General features: G+C 42.3%; 2 protein-coding genes across 3 annotated transcripts; both read right to left on the reverse strand.

The window, feature by feature from the left end:
* Positions 1-2,107: 2,107 nt before the first annotated feature.
* Positions 2,108-5,543, reverse strand: kctd12b (potassium channel tetramerisation domain containing 12b). The gene has a single exon (XM_034689319.1). It carries the CDS (start codon positions 4,743-4,745, stop codon positions 3,894-3,896), a length of 852 nt encoding a protein of 283 aa, XP_034545210.1. The 5' UTR covers positions 4,746-5,543; the 3' UTR covers positions 2,108-3,893.
* Positions 5,544-11,412: 5,869 nt separating this feature from the next.
* znf711 (zinc finger protein 711) lies at positions 11,413-19,470 on the reverse strand. Of its 2 annotated transcripts, none has more exons than XM_034689317.1 (8): positions 19,261-19,470; positions 16,653-16,734; positions 16,449-16,548; positions 15,193-16,056; positions 14,944-15,090; positions 14,649-14,828; positions 14,325-14,486; positions 11,413-14,215 (listed from the first exon to the last, which is right to left on the reverse strand). In XM_034689317.1, the coding sequence occupies exons 3-8, from the start codon at positions 16,525-16,527 to the stop codon at positions 13,035-13,037; spliced, it is 2,613 nt and encodes an 870-aa protein (XP_034545208.1). In that variant the 5' UTR covers positions 16,528-16,548; positions 16,653-16,734; positions 19,261-19,470; the 3' UTR covers positions 11,413-13,034. The 2 variants fall into 2 exon arrangements, with proteins under 2 accessions (XP_034545208.1, XP_034545209.1); XM_034689318.1 differs by having other exon boundaries at positions 14,352-14,486; positions 19,261-19,467.
* Between the last annotated feature and the right edge of the window lie 201 nt (positions 19,471-19,671).

Raw genomic sequence — 19,671 nt, forward strand, 5'->3', positions numbered from 1 at the left:
TCGACACAAGAGTTCTTATTAGCCATTCATCCATCCAATATCTGGACCGCTTATCCCGTTAGGGGTCACAGGGGGCTGGAGCCTATCCCAGCTGGCTTCGGGCGGAAGGCAGGGTACACCCTGGAGAGGTCGCCAACGTATCACATGGCTAACACAGAGAGACAGACAACCATTCATGCACACACTCACACCTACGGGCAATTTAGAGTGATCAATCAACCTGAGCATGTTTTTGGATTGTGGGAGGAAGCCGGACTATCCGGAGAGAACCCATGCATGCACAGGGAGAACATGCAAACTCCACACAGAAAGGCACCCGCCCGGCCGGGGATTTGAACCAGGAACCTTCTAGCTGTGAGGCAACAGCCCTACCCACTGCACCACCGTGCAGCCGAGCTCTTATTATGCTTGTTATTATTCATAACTTGTATTTTAGATTTCCTTCTTGTGCTACTTTTCTATCAGTTTTGCATTTCATTGAATTTTGATTGAAAAGTAGTAGTGTGTTTTCACAAGGAAGAGTCTCTGTTGGGCTGTGTAAATATTGAAACCCTCCATCATGGTGAGGTTGTAATTATAAAGCAGCTAAATTGTTATTGATGCAGTTATTTTTCCCAAAACAAAAAAACCCTTTTTAATGTGAAAGATGATTAAATTCAAGGTTGTTTTGTAATTCTCTATCATTGGATTGTAGCTTACACAGAGATAGTGTGATGAGGGCCTGAATTACTTGAACAGTGTTTTGTTAATGAAGATTAAGTTAAGTCCTTGGCCTAGATGGTATAAATAATTTTATAGGCAACAGCAACTAGTAAAAAACAATATATTTGAATCGACCATTGGTTTATATTTATTATATCTAACACCAGAACCATTGCAGACCCTGAATTTTTAAATCTGTGCATCTTTTGTTTTTGTTTTTTTCCAAGAGATGCAACTTTCATGGTGAAATACCTTTATTGTAACCTTCTGGCACAGTTTCTTGGCGTGCTACGCTTCTCTTCCACAGTTCTCACAACAGAGCATTAAAAAGAAGTGGAAGAGAAACAACAGCCAGCGGTGTTTCATCACCGCCCGGCCTGTGGACCTCACTGCTGCTCCATGTCAGAATGTCAACACTTCTCACATGCTGACTGTTGAATGTCGAGTCTCGAGGCGACTCACGGAGGTAAAGAGTGAGAGTGGTTTTGGACACTGATGCCTGAAATTTCACACATGTGAGGTGTGTCTCTCCGTGCCTGTGCTAATGGCTGACCTTGGCGCTCTCATGGTGCAGTAGCGTACTGGAGGACAGTGACAGAGGAATGCTGTCTGTGTGTGTGTGAGGGACTGTTTTTTAGGCAGTGCAGGACTAGTCTCTGAGGGGTTCACCGTGCATTCCAAAATCATCTGTTTTCCGAGACAGCATGCACATACATTTTTAAGCACTTTTTGTAAGGCTCATCAACTTTTATCTAGGCCAGGCTGAGATCAGGTTTAGAGGTCTTATACTAAGGTAATTAGCATGTGATTATCTCTTTAAAACTTATACCAGTCGAGGTGACCGCCTCACCTACATAAACATAATCCTGGATGTTGTATGGATTAAGCACCCTTTTCTTTTTGTGGGTGTGCTTCAGAGAATTGATATTTTTTTTAAGTTTACACAGTGTTTCCCAGTCCTGGATTTTAGGCCAAAACTGTTTTGGGATTTTCTCTTCTATGTGTAGTAATTAGGTCAATTACTGCCTACAAAATAAGGCTTTTGCAGGCGGCTTTAACAGAGCCTGTTATCTATGCATGTCCTCATTTCTGACTGGCTCTATTTTCTGGTCAACTGCTCGATATAAAAAAATAGATGTGAACTAAAAGTGGAAAAGCAGATGGGAGAACGAGAGAGACTGTACCTGAGGGTGGCATGTTCAACATTTAATGTGAAGCAGAGTTACAGTCCAAGGACATCCCCTTTTCATAGGAAATGACTGGTTGAAATTCTTTGAGTGGGTTTGTTTGTGATTGAGTTGTATTGTCTATGAAAATTAGAAATTTTAACTGCAGTTGAACAAGAGCCTGCACCATTCAGCCATACTGAAAAAAACAATTTTATGAATGGAAAATACAACCCCAATAGAAAGGAAACATCTTTTATTTGACAAATCAATTTGCTTTCTGCTGAACACTTTTAATTTCAGCGCGATCTACGCCTGCAGGGACACACTGCAGCAGGCCTAACATATCGACTCAGATGTCAACAGCACTTCATCACACTGAAACACAACATTGCAGTTTCTTGACATTTTCTGAATACATTTATTGTCACTGTCAGACGCTCTGCCAAAGCTACAACCTCACACCTTCTAGCTCCGGAGAAATCCTGCACTATGCTGCTCGGAACTCAGATAAGTCACGTATTCACCATCTCACTGAAGCATCTACATTTTGGATTTTTTTCCTCACTGTGCCTGCATTTGTATGTCCTCAGCTTTAGTTGGATCTGATTGCTTTCAGTTTGTGTTGTAGTCTGAGGTATTTGACCTGTCCTGAGGCTGTATCTGGGAACCACTTTCTTTCTTACGTTCTCCTTTGTAACTTAAGTTATACTCTCTCTTTGTAATAACCCACACAATGCCCCTGCTACAGCGGTGAGAAAACATAGGCTACCACGTAATCATTCCCTTCCTTATGGATTCACAGTAAGTGAGGGCTATCATAAAATATGCAACAGCTTCAACTAATACTGAACTGAGTATTGAGATTTACAGCACAGAACACCCGAAATGTGATCCTCTAAGGTGACTACCACATTTTTTTTATTGTTTTTGTTTCATTTTTCAAAGACAACATGTATTCATAATGTGTGCCTGCCCCTAGAAGCGCTTCACTGTAACTGTAATTGAGAAAAAGAAACGTCAAAGAAGCACAATGAGAGATGTGAGTGATGTAACACCCTCCATCTCCTCTGCCCTCTACCCGCGTGGGTGATTAAAATACTGAAAGCTCCATTGCACAATCAATACACACACTTCATCTCTCTGTCTACGAGATCCCTTGATATTTGAGCTTTGATTTTTTATCTATCAAAGCCTGTTGCTTTTGTCTCTTTAAAGGAAACTCCACTCATGTACAATCTTTTTTTCCCTCTCAAAGTTTTTCCTTCCCTGTCCATGTGGCTGCATTATATAAACCCTCATTCATACATTATCACAGCTGAACAGATGAACTACTGTATGGCACATTCCCAACCACATGGCACTGGACACATTTAATAAAAACTCAAGGAAATAAGACTTTTGTGTCTTTCTTGTGCTGCGGGATGCTCACGTCCCTCAAGGCTGATAGGATGTCCAATTATTTGGTAATTTAGTTCACAGGTGCAGCAGAGAGTCCCATCTGCAGGCAAAGTTTACTGTCCACTTTACAACATGGCTACTCTTTGAAGCCCTTTCCCTTAACACCCTGAAATAGTCAGACACTCCAGGGCCCATATTTAACAAAATTAGCTCTTGGATACAGTATTGTGCTTCACCAAGGCAGACGCAATATATGGAGTACAAAAGGGAAACAGTACATAGAAGGTGTAAGTCTTTGCAGGAGCAGTTGTGAGTTTGCAGTGTCTGAGGACAAGGGGCTACGGCTAGGCTGGGGGGGGGGGCAAAAGCTGGACCTGAAGATGAGGGGAATGGATCTGGGGTCAAAGGTGAGGGCTGCAGGTTCAACCTGCAGCAGGAATGAAAAGTCAGACGACTGCTGGAGTCTGCGGAGAAAGATGGAAGGGCACAACATCTATGGTACATCTACTGGTGCAGGAGCCATCAGAGAGAGAGGGGGGGCAGGTTTGCTGGAGGCTGAAGCAGGAAGGGGCACTTGGAGACAGGAATAGGGGACCGAAGGGGGGTTGAACATAGCCGATAATGTCACTCACGGTAGAACACATATTCAGTGTAGCTGGTCCAGATCTTGTCATCCGTCTGCTCATGGGCAAAGGCGCAGGTTCCTGTGGAGTTACAGGCCACCATGTGGAAACCTGCATCAGCCAGCTTGTCAAACGCCTGCTCCAGAAAGGTGAACTTGAGATAGTAACGGGATGTGTAGCGCTCAGGGGGGCGGTCAGGGTCCCGGCTCTCGTTCAGCGTATCCCCAAACACCTCTTTGGCCAGAGAGGTCTTCCCACACACCATGATCCGTGCCACCCGCCGGAATTTGGCATCAGTGTGGCTGTCCCTGCCCAGGGTGTACGAACCCCTGTAACCGATGGTGATGAACCCGGAGCGTTTGCCATCTATGGATCCAGGCACCAGGCTGGCACAAGCAGCAGCAGCAGCACCAAGGGAGCTGAGATTCCGAGCTGTGTCAATCCCAGGTGAGGAGTCCTCTGGGTCGCTCTGGCATCCCTCATCTCCAAGGGAGTTCTGCTTGCTGATTTTGGGTGCCAGCAGCTTCACAAGATCAGGCAGGTTGAAGAACTCGGCCTCCCTCTGAAGACGGCCGCGCTCAGGGAAGTGATCTGGAAGAACCAGCTGCTGGTCCCTCATGTAGTCCAGGATGTAACGGAACAGGAAGCCATCACGGTCCACAAAGAAGCGACCCTTGGTGTCCCTAGCCAGTCCTTTGGGTGACTTTCGACTGAACATCTCCCCTAGCAGAGAGTCTGGCACACTTGTGAGTGTTGAGTAGCGGGTTATGTACACCTGGCCGCCGACATTGAGCTCTATTATTTCTGGAAAGGGGACCTCCTCCGCAGATATGCCACTGTCTGGTAAAGCCATGGCTTAATCCTGACTCACAGGTGCACTTAGAAGCAGCTTAAAAAACTCTCTTGACTCTCCCTAAAAGCTTACAGTACAGTACTTGTAAAAAAAAAAAAAGTGTTGTCAATGTACCTGTCACAGTGATTGTTGAGGCCTGTTGCCTGTCAAGAATTCAGGTCCTGCTGCGGTGGTTCTTCTGTGGAACGGAGCGACTATACTGCAACGCACAATTGGTATGCGCGCTAAGAAAAGCTGTCCACCGCTCTCACATCAAAGCCTGCAGAAACAAACAGTCAAACAAACACGCCTTGTGCTTCTAACTACAGCTTTCCTCCATTATTACTACAGCATAGCGAAAAGATTTTCAGGCAGCGTTGTGTGGAACCGTTTTGTCCGCGTCCTTTACGCGCAAATAGACGTGAAATCCTGAGGTTGAAATACTGCTTTTGACTCCAGTTCTCTGCGCAGGAAATGCACGAATTGCACAACAACTGTCCATAACGACTTCTCTTACTCTAGTGTCGGTCGGTTGTCCTGGCGCAAACAGGATCAGGTGGCCCAACTTCAATTAGGCAATCCATAGTTGGTGACATCTGTGGGTGTCCCGTTAGCGAAAAGCCACGCGATGAAGAGGATGTTGAAGACGTAGTCAGAGGCGAGGAAGCTGTATAAAAATATCTCCGTCTTCTCCATCACTTGCAAGCTCAAATTAACGCGAGATGGTAAGTGGCTCTGTCCCACTGCTCCTCTCTCGTGTCAGTCTGTAACTCTGCTGCAACGTAAGACTAGGAATACAGCGTTATTCAGCTGGTTAGCCACGCCCACCCGCGGTGACGCGCCTCTGCTCTGATCCAGGTCAAAATATCTTGCACTATGTATGTACAGGTCCTCAACCACACCTGCTTAAAACATTTATAATAAGTGTGTTGATATAATCAAAGTTGTATTTATTAAACGCCCTTTATAAACACATGGAGACATAATTAATTAAAAGGGTCTTATTTGTGAAGCGTCCCTGCAGTTGTTTTAGCATAATAGGCCTTCATTTATTATAATAGTCCAACAGTGAGTAGGTAAATAACAAAACTTCGACACATTCATGCCCTTGTTGTCTCTGTGCTCACTGGATTGAACAAACAGAGATCTGAAAACCAAACAACAGTACCACTCTCTTCTTATTTTGCCGAAGGACCGAATAAATCCAAGCCACTGAGTTATAAATGAGCATGCATTTAGTTTTCATGCATTTATTTTTGGGAACACTCTCAGAGATTAGTGCAGTGAGAGTCTCTAAGAAAGATGGAATAACAGTGACATCTAGTGAATACTCAGGTGGAAGGACAGTACATTTATAAATTCTGACTGACAAGATGTGCAGAATTAGGTGTAAATATTACTTTTTATTCTGATAAATTCGGATCCCTGTACTTTCAACTTGTTTTACTTTTCGCCGCTTCTCAAATATTTGACTATTACTACTCAAAACTTAACGCCTGTTTCAAATCATCTGCTGAAGAGAAATAGTCTCTTTGCTTACCTCTAACCCTAACTTGACGTCAGTTCTGGTCAAATATAGAAATGATTAAAATTTGTGGTTTGAAAACTTGAAACCTTTGGCTGAAACACAGACAGTAAATACACCTTCAGTGTTGTAGTGCTGCATATTCACATATCGGGAATTTCTACAAGATGAAGGGAGAAAATACATTCTATTTTAAGAATCTTTAACAATTCACTTAAATATTTTTGATATATTATTTTAAATTAAAAGTATTGCTTTAATATATCTTCAAACATGCCTGGAGTGAAGATCATGATGCTTCATTAAAAGCAACATTACAAGAGTGAAGATGACAACAAATTCTGCATGCATATTAACACACAGTGCCGTTTCAACAACTTCTTTGAGTTGCATGTTAACAGATTAAAAGAGTGGAAGATTAAATGTAAAAAACAATGACCAAAATGTATCTTAGAGATTTTAATTAATTATGTTAAGGTAGCCTCTAACTATGGTTTCTTAAAGTTCCTGTGAAGAACTTTCTGTTTGTGCTGATTTTGACGCCCACTGTGGACAAAGTGGCACCCCAACATCTTTGCTGATTTTGTCCTGTACCTGTACAAGTAGTTTCCGCTGACAAATATCTAGCCCCGCCCTCTTTTAATTGAATCACTCAATAGGGTTAGGGTACTACCATAGACTATATAAAATATGGACGTAGGATCCGTGACGTCACCCATCTGCTTCTGAAGCGCTGTTATGGGGCCAATCATCGGCGGCGGCCATATTGCTGCTGTAGAGTGATTGTGAGGTAAAGAGGTGGGCTTTGAGCCTCCTAGCCAACAGCTACAGTGTTCCCACAGTCAGCTGTGCCTCTCATTGGAAGACTCGTAATCTCAATATCTTCCAAAAATTCACCTCCCTCACAGAGTGAGCCGATCGAGAAATTAGCTATCCAGACTACACTCGTCTTTTGTACCAGGCTGTAAACATGATTATTTCTGCTGTAAAGATCTGCTTTTTTGAATTGGTGTGTATGTGGTTTCCGGTACTTCCAAAGCCAGCCTCAAGCGGATCCTCAATGAACTGTAGTTTTTAGCACTTCCGCATTGAACTCATATTTTTAGACCGGAGGTTGCTGCTTGGGTACTACTCTGGCCAGTCACCTACCCTCTTGCAGTGGTTACAGACATTGAAAATTACAATATAGGAATCCCCAATGTTGTTGCTGATGGTCTCATTTGCTTTTGTAGGATATAAAGAGGCATCACTATTCATTTCATTCATTTTTATAACCAGCTCAAAACTCCTCACAGGAGCTTGTGACATTACTGCATCTGCAGTACTTTGGGATTTTATGATCTAAATAAAAAAGGAATCTAGCAAGGTAAATGTACACAATATATATATATATATACCCACATAAGAATTAACTTAGGTTAAAATTGTATTTGTAACTCACATTCTGGTTCCCTCTGTGCTGCTTGGTTAGTCTGAACTGGTTTGGTTTGGAGGGAAAAGAAAACACAGGCCTGAGAGCAGGCCTTGTCAGGTGTGTGGTGTGTCTTAACTAGTGTAGTTTAACTCCAACTTTCCATGTAGCACTTACAAGCCATATGTTTGCATTAAGTCAATGGTGTTGGATGACTTTGGCTCAGTGGTTTTGGAGATGATCAAGTTGACGTGGTAATTATCCATCACACCTTTTTAAAAAAGACTGGTTACTCTTGTATTTTTAGTCTCACTCATGATCCACTCACTATCTTTATGGAAAATAATGTTTCTGACTGAGGTTTATGAGATGAAATATAAGATAGTCAAACTACTGAGGAGCATGGGTGAGTCATAGAGAGCTGCACAGGCAACAGGCTGCCTCATGCTCCAAGTCTCTCTCTTCTCCTTCTCTCTTATGATGTGTAGTCCACCTCACAGCCCCTTTCTCTGGATAATCAGCAGGCCAATTTCACCCGTCTCCAAGCGTACCGGCACTGATTTCCCTGAGGGCTGAAGCTGGCTCACAGCACCACAACCTTGTCGTCTGCAATCCGGATGGGACCACTCTGGCGATGTGGCCACCACTACAGGATTTGTGGGTAATAAGGGAGTGCTGTATGCCAATGAGGCAAAGTGATGACACAGTCCCTGCTCCATTTAGTATTCCCTTTAGTAAAATATGCAAACTGCTCTGAAACACCCGGATTGCTCATGCAGTCTGGTACAACATATCCAAAATGATATGCTCCGATGCAGAAATACAAGGGAATATTTGGGAATGATGTCAACTATGAACTAGTGCCAGTGGCTGAAAACAATAAACTCACTGAAACATTTGTGTATGATTCATCATCTGAATATAAAATCCCTGTGCATCAGCATACGACCCTGGACTTTTCACTGCCAGCTTCATCATTCTAATCACATCGAGACCACAGTCCATTGATCCCCAGAAATATGGACAAAATGACTACATCAAGTAAATTAGTTTGACCTTCTGCAGCGGCTGGATTATCTGTGTACGTCTGTCAGTTCTCATCACCGTGATGGCCTTCAGAGGCTGTTAGGTGTATCGGTGTGTGGGTGTTTGATACTCTAATGATTCAAAACAGGCAGAGAGGACACTCAGGGGAGAGATAGTGGTTAAATACACTTGGACATAAGAGCTGAAATGTGCATCTGCTGCTAATTCTGCGTGCATTCAGAACACACATGCTGTTGAATTCTTGGCTCAAACAGAAAGTGCAGTAACTCCAGGAGGATTTTATAGATATATCTGCAGTGATCCCTTCAATATCAGCCCTTTTCTGCTGACAGCTGCAGTAGTATTTGATTCATGGCATGCTCAGTGTGAAACAAAGATGAACAGGCTGGTGCATCCTTCTCTCAGGTTATTGTGGTGTCTATATGAACCCATATGCACAGGCTCATTTACCTTAGTGCGGGAATCATGCATCTTTTAAGACAGGTGACACAGGAGCCAAACAGATGCGACTGCACATCATCTTGTTGAGAGAATCAAACCCCTAAGTGTCTCTGTGGGGAGGAAAAAGACGTAGTTCTTTAATCAATAACCAGACTGAGTTGGAGACCACAGGAGACACTCTGACAAATGTGTGACACATAAATTAAATTAAAGAGGACATTCAAACAGGAAGGCTCGCTGCCCTCACTCACCAGAATTATTAATGCACTCTTCTATTGAATCAGTGTATCTCACTTCCTTTAAGGATCAATCAGTACCCACCCTTCCTCCCTCTGTCTCTGGTTACATCTAAATCATTGAATCAATCAAATTGTTCCCTTCTCATTCATGAAACCACACTTACTTCCTGACAAAAACACATCATCTCCCCCTGTGTGCCTACAAACAGGTCTGTGCGAAAGTTGAAGCAGCTGTGAGGAGTTTTTATCTGGTTATGAAAAAGACGGATGTTTATTTATGTGCTACAAAAGCAGACAAGACCATCAGCGACAAGACTGATTTCTATTCTGTTATTGATGTCTAAAACGGCTGCCACAAGATAGGCGTCAGACAAGATGATTTACAGCTCCCTGCAAAAAAAATAACATTTTAAAAAATAAGGTACCACTGTGTCCAGGGGCATCAAAGTCAAAACAAACCAAAAAGTTCCCCACAGGCGCTGTAATTCTAAGTACTAAAAGTAAAGTATTAAAATGGATTGATTGGTGAAATGGAACGCTTGATAGCCTAGTGCAGTGATTTTCAACCACTGTGCCGTGGCACACTAGTGTGCCGTGACAGATCGTCAGGTGTGCCGTGGGACATTTTCCAATTTCACTTAATTATTCCCAAAAAATATTATTCATATACTGAAAATAATTTGCCATGGAGTGCGTCTGTACCTGCAGTGTAGTGACTGGTGGAGTAATTCAGTCCTCGTCCATGTACTGACCTGTACTCCCCACCCACTGGGTGGCAATAAAGCACACTAATGACCTTTTTTAATTTAAGACAATAGAATTAATGATGCACGCGAGAGGTCTATGTGACAAGACGTAATATTAAAAAAGAAAAAATGAAAACTCCAAACTGGGCCCTGGACAAAATTCTAACCCAGATGAAGAGCAGAATATGGGTGGTGGAAAAGGCAACTTTTATGAGAAAAACTACAACTGTATCTGCGAGAGCTCTCAAAACTAGCTACTTAGTAGCTGAACTCATAGCCAAATCAGAACTGTGGCAGGGACATTAATACTACCTGAAAAAGCTATTGTAAATAAGATGCTTCGCCCTGACGCAGTTAAAGAAGTGGCCAAAGTCCCTCTCTCAGATAAATAGATTCATATATTGAGAGACTAAATGTGTCATTTTGTTAAATTTTTGGTTGGTGGTGTGACTGCATTTTTTTAATGTATAAAAAGTGCCTTGGCTCAAAAAAGGTGGAAAAACACTGGCCTAGTGGTTTAGCTTGTGCTGTATGAATCCTCCTCGTTGCATTGGTCACTGGTTGGTCTTCTGGTCATGACTTTTGTTGCATGTCTTCCCCTTTGGTCCTCCCCCACTCTATATGACACACATTTCCTGTTTCTCTTCCTCTGTCCTTTCAATAAAGGAAAGAAAATGCCCTAAAATAGTACTAAAAGTATCGGGGGAATTACCTTTTAGGAAGTTAGTTTCTGAAAAAGCTGATGACCCATGACAATGATCTGTCAGGGATCAAAATATTTATGTTCAGCTCACACTTAATCCTTCATTCATGCACAGAGGCATCAGAGGATAAAGCGATTATCAAGAGAAATGTGGGATATCTCAGCACTAACTACTCATCAGCTGATTTTTGTCAGTAACAGCTGAAGTAAGGTCTCCTTGTATATGTCATCATTTCTCACTGGCTGGACATTCAAAACAATGTTAAACTTGTGCTCCAATGTATGAAAAGAAGTTTTGGAAAAGCATGTTTCAAGGTCCCAAGGTCCCAAGGACAAAGGTTTGAACAATGTCAGGTACACTGTGATGTTTAGGAGCATGGATACTTCAAATCTCCTAGTACAATACTCCTTGGACCGGGTTAGCCTGAAAAGTGTCTTGAAGTTAGACTTTCTCTTGACCACTCTCTTTTCATTTACATATGCGCCAATGCCAGTGTTAAATGATAAATAGCTACTGGTTTCTTAAGATTTTATGTAAAAGTTCCTTCCTTTTTTCATGACAGAGGACAAAAAGTGTAAAAAGATAATTGTTTATTTTGGTTCTTCCCCACCAGTAGTTTATCCACATTCAGACTGAAAGAAAATATTGACTAAGATACACGAAATGCAGGGATTTTTTAATATATACCACAATTAATTTCATGGAGACAGCATATGTGCATACTTTAAAGACTAATGCCAATATGATGACCACTGACTTGAAGGGAACAATGGGTCGGGTTATTTAGGACTGCAGGACGAGGGTCTGGGAAACTTGTTAGTGAGCACAAAGAAAACACAAAACCCAATCATTATCCATAGAACAAAACAATAAATGGTTTCACCCACCACTTTCAAGCACAATTCAGTTCTGATGCAGTGATGGATCACGCCCATTTGCTAGCGATAACACTCAAAAACAATGTTTACCGTTACCAACTCACAAAGCTCTGTAATTTATCATCTAGGGTTTTTTTTTAATATATATGCGTGTGGGTGTGTATGCACACATTTCATTAAAATACAAAAAAAAAAAAAGTTAATAAAGTGCTTTCTACTGACTCAAACACACAATCTCTGGGAGAATGGTATTGATGCAGTATGTTTGAGAGTTAAAATCACTTATTTTCTCATTAGCTGTGTTCATCAGTGCTTATAAGGGATAAAGAGTGACAGATGTAAGGCATGATTGCAATTAAATGGTTAGCTGACGGATCACATCTGTGTAACATCACACATACGCAGCTTACACTGGCAGTCAGGTATCGCAACTCCAGGGGTTATCAAACGTGAAGCCAACCATCTGTCAAGTGATAGAATAATACACCTGTTCATCATCAAACCAGAGCTGTGTCACAAATGTGTTGTGTACACTAAAGGGGTATTGTACTAAAATACCAGCTGCACCATTTATCCTCCTTTGTTTTACACTGCCCACTCAACTTATATGACACATTTCAGAGAATATATCCTATGTTATACACGATTGATTTGAATGATGTTCCAAGTGTTCAGACTTGGTGGGAAAATCCAAATGATGGAAGTCCAAATGTTAGATTTATTATATCTTTTTAAGGTGCGCAATGTGTGTGTACATCACTCAAAACCATTGATAAACTGATAAATGGCCCTGTCCCCTCAAAGACCAGATGACATTGAAAACGGATGTCAGGGTAAAAGCTGGTTAATAATGAAAAGAGATACTAGTTGGTACTTTGGAGGGAAACTTCTCCAGTACTCATTCCACATAATCTGAAGAACTGGCATGAAGCACTTGAAGCAACGCTTTCTGTTTTACAGGACACAGTCATCATCTTGCAGCATTTCAGCTGAGTGGGTATAAAAATATAGACATTTGAGACCCTGAATAAATGTTCATAGGTGATTTTTCTGCAACAAAACACGATTTACAGACGTCCCACTCAGTGTACACACAAACTTTTTTTTTAGATTTCAACCCCATCTAAAATGTGTTCTTGTATTACTCCTGGAGGGAGGAGGTTAACACCCATTACAACACAGAACACAGAGCGGCATTTATGATGTTGTTTTCATCAACAGCCTAAACCCGCCATTTCTTTGTTAATACACTAAAATTACCTGTAGGTGTGTGACACAGATTTACTTGGGAGAAAGGAGTGTGTGTGTGTGCAATGACATTACATCAACATGTCTTTATGATGCCTGGCTATGTGCTGGCTCTTCTCAGAAGGCCTCCTAAAGCCCTTGGTGCAGTAGTCACAGCGGTGGGGGTAGTCCTTGGTGTGAATGGAGATGACGTGGCGTTTGAAGCCAGAAGCGTCCGTACTGTTATACTCACAATACTGGCACTGATAAACCTTTCTACCACTGTGTGTCTTCATGTGCTTCTTCAGCTCAGCAGGCTGCCGGAAACCTCGCCGGCAGCGCTTGCACTTAAAAGGGAGGTCCTTCGTGTGCAAGGACAAGATGTGGCGACTCAAGGTGAAGGTGTCCGGGGCGTTGAAATTACAATGCCGACACTGGTGCACCTTGTTGCCCTTGTGTGTCTCCGCGTGTTTCTTCAACTCTGAGGGCCTGTGAAAGCCTTTCTCGCACACATCACACTGATGGGGGAAGTCCTTGGTGTGTACTGAGATAATGTGTCGTTTCAGGTCACTGGAGTTGGTACTCTTGTGCTCACAGTGTGGGCACTGGTGGGTCTTGTGGCCTTGCACCATCTCTATGTGGCGCTGGAGTTCTCGTGCGTCTGCGTAAGCTTGAGGACAGTGGCTGCACTTAAAAGGCAGATCAGCGCCGTGCTTGCTCTTGATGTGAGTCTTTAGGTTGGACTGGTCTGCACAGCGGAACTCGCAGTGCGGGCAGTGATAGGGCTTCTCGCCTGTGTGGGTCCGCATGTGTTTCTTCAGCTCTGATGGATGGCGAAAGCCTTTGGCACACTCCACGCACACGTGAGCAAAGTTCTTACTGTGCACGGCCAGCAGGTGACGGTTAAGCAGACCCTGTTCAGCGGTCTCATAATCGCAGTACTTGCAGTGATGCAGTTTGGGCTCCCGGTCTTTGACGATGAGCTTGTCAGAGCCCAAGGGACTGGACTCATGGTAGCGTCGAGTGTACTCTGTGTATTCCGGAGAGCGCTCACTGTTGTGGCTCAGCAGCTTATGACTCTCCAGGTGATTGTGGAAACTGACCTTCTTGTTGGTGGTGAAGTCACAATCTGTACACTGGTACTTCTTCTTGAGTAGGTGGTCCGGATGATTCTTCATGTGGCATTTGAGGAAGCCTCGCGAGCGAAATTTCTTTCCACATATGTGACAGGGGTAGACGGTCAAAGGCATCCCATCTGGTCCAATGATAACAGCTGGAAGACATAGTTATAATGAAATTAAATGTAATTAATATCAAACAAAATCAGTTATGCTTGTTTAAAAATACGAATCTATTGTATTGACACAACCAAAATGCCATACATTCCAGCACATTCCAGCTGTGCATACCAGTCTGACACTGTCTCGTCTCTCCTTTTTTCTTCTTCTTCGGTTTTGGTTTGATTGCACGGTTAGTACCAAGCCCTTCTCGAATTTGCAAAAATGGTGTAGATGCTCCATTCTTCACCTGATCGATAGTATGACCTGCACAGACGATAAAGATTTATCCATCCACAAGTTAGAAACGTTGAAACGTTTGGTTAAATAGCATGGTACAAATGATTACGTTTGGCACTGTCTCCTTAACAACTACCACACAACAGGTCTGACATGATGGAATGAAGTTCAGTAAACAAAGGAACATACTGATGTCATCATCGTCATCATCTTCACTGTCGTCGTCATCATCATCTTCCTCTTTTGGCTGGTTCTTTACTGCCATGTAGACCATTTTGTCACGGCCAACTCCAAGTCTGCCAGATGATGCAGCTTCCAGATCAGGATGGCCATTCTGGTAATCATCCTCTGTTATTACCTCTGTTCCACCTGTGAAGGAGAATAACTACTTAATCAAATTTCTGTTCTCTATTGAATTTAAAAGGAAATGATGCACAGTTAATGTTCTGTTGGAATAGAATCAATTACTCCTCATGTCACTTGCCTAGATCATCATCTGCTTCAGCTTTGAAAATGTAGACTTTGATGACTTCAGAGCCGTCCTCCTCTTTAGACTCCTTGTCTTCCATTACCTCAGTGCTGATCTCAAGGGGAGTGTCTCCAATGTCCAACTTCTCTCCGACCTCATCCACTAAAGTAACACAATTAGTCGTTAATCAAACAATCAGTTTTACTTAAACATGGCATTGTATAAAAACAGAGTGCTATTGTTTCATTTGTCAAGTTGTCTTACAGGAGATCATGAGGTAATCCTCTGAGCTGCTTCTTGCATCATCCTCCTCATCTGTTTGAAGAGGAACAGCCTCTGTTGGCAGCTGCTCGTGGATTATTGTCTCAGCGTTGGCCTCTGTCACCATCAGACCCTCTGATACAAGCTGGTGGTCCAGAGTGTTGTCCTGGTGCTCAGACAGTAGCTCTGCCACAAACACCTGGTCTGGCATGTCATCATGGTGGTGGTTTGTGTCCTGAATGAGATCTGAGGTGAGGACGTGGTGATGATGATGGGCGTCCAGCGCTTCCTCTATTGCAACCTCTGTGCCCAAGATATTCTCAGGCATAATCACACTGTGTTCAGAGGCCACCATGTCTTCGCTGGTGATTTCATGGGCCTCTACTCCTTGAGATTGCAGACTTTCCACGTCTACCTCCAGGCCCTCCACAACCTCAGCTTCTAAACCCTCCACTTCCACCTCCTCCTCAAGGCCCTCAACAACGTGAGCCTCCAGGTCCTCAACATCCACCTCACTTTCCAGGCCCTCTACCACGTGCGCTTCCAGGCTATCAACTTCCACCTCGCCTTCTAGGCCCTCGACAACCTCAGCCTCCAGCTCTACCACATGTGTCTGCAGCCCGTCAACCACTTCTGCCTCCAAGCCCTCTACATCTGCATGTAGGCTTTCCACCACTTCTGTTTCAAGTCCTTCCACCACCTCCGTCTCCAGGCCATGTACCACCTGAGTCTCTAGGCCTTCCACCTCAAGACCATGTTCCAGAAGGATGCCCTCGTCTGTCATCACATCAGAAAGAAGCATACCCTCGGGCACTGACACCACAATGTGCTCACCGTCAATGTGAGCCAGGCCCCCCATGCCGGCAACTGTAAACACAAGACACAGAGACAGATGCATGACAAGAGGTTTCAACTATTAAATGATTATTAAAGACATAAGTTATTTTGACAATGAGCTACGCCAGATATTTCATGACATCTTAACACTGAGGGTTTATTTCTTGTGTGTTAAATCACTGTTTTATCTATTTGGAGAATCTGAAAGCATTTGCATAATCAACCTCACAACTAAGACGCTTACTTGCTTATCACAATAATTAATATATAAATGAGTGAGAAACATGAGCTGACATTTCAGAGTATTGAGCGCTACATGTTCTTTATTATCAACTGAGAACATTATGTGTTGCATGCTGAACTTCAATACAGTTGACATTGACAATATAATGGCTGTCACCACTTCACACTTGACCACCTACCAAAGTCTTGCATGATCATAGCATGGGGCATCTTCAGCTCCTGAGTGTGAAGCTCCAACACCCCTCCTCCTTGATCCATGTCTTCACTCGGCAAACGGGGCTAAAAATTGCAGGCTGTGTTAGCTGTTTTCTTTCACTGCACCATTTGAATGAAAGTGAAAGCAAAACCGAACAATGCCACGTGGGTTTGTTCTTGATACATACCTTCACATTGGATGACAAACCCCTTAAAATAAAACCAGTGAGATATTTGATGTGCTTTCTTCCATCAAGGTTAGCAATCCCCCTAATGAAGACAAAAACAAAGAACTGAAACTATTAAGAGAACAGAATAGGTAATGAGTCACTTCATGTAGCACAGTAATAATACTTTATTTATATAGCACTTTTCAATACAGGTAAGAAAGGGCGTGACAGTGGGCAATAAAAACAAGAAGAAGTGCAAAGCAAAATGAAATAAAAGCTTAAAAACATACAGACTTATAAAACAGACCCTTAAAATCAGAGCTAAAATTAAATAAAATCACACAATAAAAGCTTTCCTGTAAAAATATGTCTTGAGTAATGACATAAAACATGGGACTGACTCTGAAAGTCTGATCTCCTCTGGCAGGCTGTTCCAGAGTGTAGGAGCCCTGACTGAAAAAGACCTGTCCCCTTTAGTTTTCAGTCAGGTCCTTGGAACAGCCAACAGAGCACTGCCAGAGGATCTCAGACTGCGTCCAAGTTTGTGGGGGGATAAAAGCTCAGAGATACAGTTGTGCTCTTAAGTTTACATACCCTCACAGATTTATTTATTTTTTGGGCCAATTTTCAGAGAATATAAATGATAAGAGAAATACTGTATATGGGTCATTGACATGATGCATATTTTTGTGTCTGAATCCATTATTTTCTTTTGAAATGATTATTTATTTTTAAGAAATACATCAATTGATTCTATAAAATCTGCTTATTTTGAATACAATTTCAGTACATTCAAGTATTGAGATTTATTTTATTTTGAAGTATCTCAAACCCTTAAAATGTCAGGTGGCGCAACCGTCCGAGCAAGTGAACTGACTCAAAACACTATAAAAAATGTATTTTAATAATAATAAATACAAATTAAAACTCCATGGCTTGATTTTACATATAAGAGCTTTGAAATAAACATTATTTTATAAATATCAATAGTTTAAAGGCACCTAAGGTTATTTAAAAACTTTTGTCCAGCTATTTGCATGTTCCCAAATGTCAGGGTGGCACCACAGTACTCATGGACCTTTTATTTTGAAAGTAAGTAGTTATAATGTACTTCAACATATTAAATCATTCAGAGGATCCTACTAATTGTCATGGCTGAGTTAAAAGGTTTTAGATGTCTCTTAAATAATAATAGAATAGCTTTTATCAACTTAAAGGTTGACGGTAACACTTCCATGTGAGGTGGTACCTAAAACTGTAAAAAATTATATTTTAAACCTGGCCAATAGAATGCAAAAATCCAAATATTTTGTAAATAAAAAATATACTCACAAAATAAAAAATTGTAAAGCATTGTAACCACTCTAAGGGATACTTACTACAAGTTTCAGTTAGAATAAGTGATAGGAAAGTACATATATTTTGACAAATATCTGGTAGCGCCACCTTACATTTTTTGGGAGTTCAAGTTAAGAAAAGGGTAAAATATATATATATATATATTTAAACACTTGAAAAACGTAATGCGTTCAAACAAGCTTTGTTTGAACACATTATTCCAGACACAAAAATATGCATTGCAACCATTCTGGAAATACTACAAAAAACAACTTTTTTGATGCGTATTTGTCAATGACCCTTGAGGGGCAAGTCCATGTTGTGCTTTAAAAGTCAATAAAAGAATCTCAAAATCAATCCTAAACTTTAAAGACCTTTAAAAGCAACATTTGTTATTATGTTCAGAATCAATAATAAGGAATGTCTGAAGTGGTTTTCTTGATCACTGGCTCCATCCGTTGCCCGATACGAGTACTACAAGCGGCTCCAACCCAGCGACATGGCGCGTTACACCTGAAGCTGGTCGGGTCTGATGGCTGGAGCCCTGCAGAAACAAAAGGCTGTTCCGCCCAGTGTGCATGAGGACTAGCTCGCCAACAGCAACTCAGAGAGCTCTTCAAAAATCACTATTGCATTTTTTTAATAGGAGGCAATACACTATCGTCACATGACGGTTCTAAACAATCCATATATACGTCTGCAGTGGTCCGTGGTGGCGTTATGCGTCCCTGCTTCACACAGGTGTACATTAAACTATCATCCTGCTGCTGCTGCTGTTATAGTATTTATAAGAGGTATTGCACCCTGGACTCTTTATACAAAACTACACATGCTCTGAGTTTGTGGCCGCCAATGAAAGTACCGCAGACATTATGCAATGCATACTAGGGCGGCTACCGCCCTCCACCCACTGGAGCTAACTAGCAAGCGAGCTAGGGCTGTTCCTCCGAGCGCCATTTTGTTTTAGCATAACGGCTAATTCAAGAAATGCAACAACTGATATTAATTGACCGTGCACGAATCAATCCACCTCACCAAACAACATGATTAAAGCCTACAGCGCACGCAACATAATGTGCTCTAATAGATCATATTCTAGCATGTCGATGTAGCGTGTGCGACAGCGGCCGTCCATTCGGCTAGCTAGCTTGCTAAGCTATGTGATGCAGCTTCTGCCGCATTATCTTCCATGTTGTTTTTCGCAAAGGCTGAAAGAGGCCCGCTACGGCCGACTGGGCCCTTGCGTCTTCTACCACATACCTCACCAACCGATTCAAAATAAATTTACCTTATAACGTCGTCTTCCGACTCTATCGGTGTATCTCCCCCTTCTCAATTTTGTCTGTTATTGTTTTGGTTTATTTTTGACGGTAAGCTAAGTGCGGCCTGCAGTTTTGGATCCCCGGGCACCCTTTGCTAGGCCTCGGCCAATCAGCTTGCTTCCTGACAAGCAGAGGGAGGGCGGGGGGCAGACAATGCGTGGCCTCGTTTACCGCTGATCCCTTACTATTTGCGTCATGCATAAGAGAGCAGAGTTACATTACACAGACATTCTCTTTATGGGAACACATTAATGCTCTGCCATTAAACACAACATTCAGAATTTGTCGCAGCATGGAATTAATTTTTTTCTGTGATTTCAAACTGCGCTCTCAGACTTTGTATGCGCAGATGAGGCCTGTAGGCCATTTTGTCACAA

The sequence above is a fragment of the Notolabrus celidotus genome, chromosome 8 (assembly GCF_009762535.1).
Source record: "Notolabrus celidotus isolate fNotCel1 chromosome 8, fNotCel1.pri, whole genome shotgun sequence".
NCBI classification, from domain to species: Eukaryota; Metazoa; Chordata; class Actinopteri; order Labriformes; family Labridae; genus Notolabrus; species Notolabrus celidotus.

Excerpts from the sequence above, each read along its gene's own strand:
- kctd12b (XM_034689319.1), bottom strand. The coding sequence starts at position 4,745 with ATGGCTTTACCAGACAGTGGCATATCTGCGGAGGAGGTCCCCTTTCCA.
- znf711 (XM_034689317.1), bottom strand. The coding sequence starts at position 16,527 with ATGGATCAAGGAGGAGGGGTGTTGGAGCTTCACACTCAGGAGCTGAAG. Across the intron at positions 16,057-16,448 it reads TATGATCATGCAAGACTTTG|TTGCCGGCATGGGGGGCCTG; the intron begins GTAGGTGGTCAA and ends TTGTGTTTACAG. Across the intron at positions 14,829-14,943 it reads TGAAGCAGATGATGATCTAG|GTGGAACAGAGGTAATAACA; the intron begins GCAAGTGACATG and ends TCTCCTTCACAG.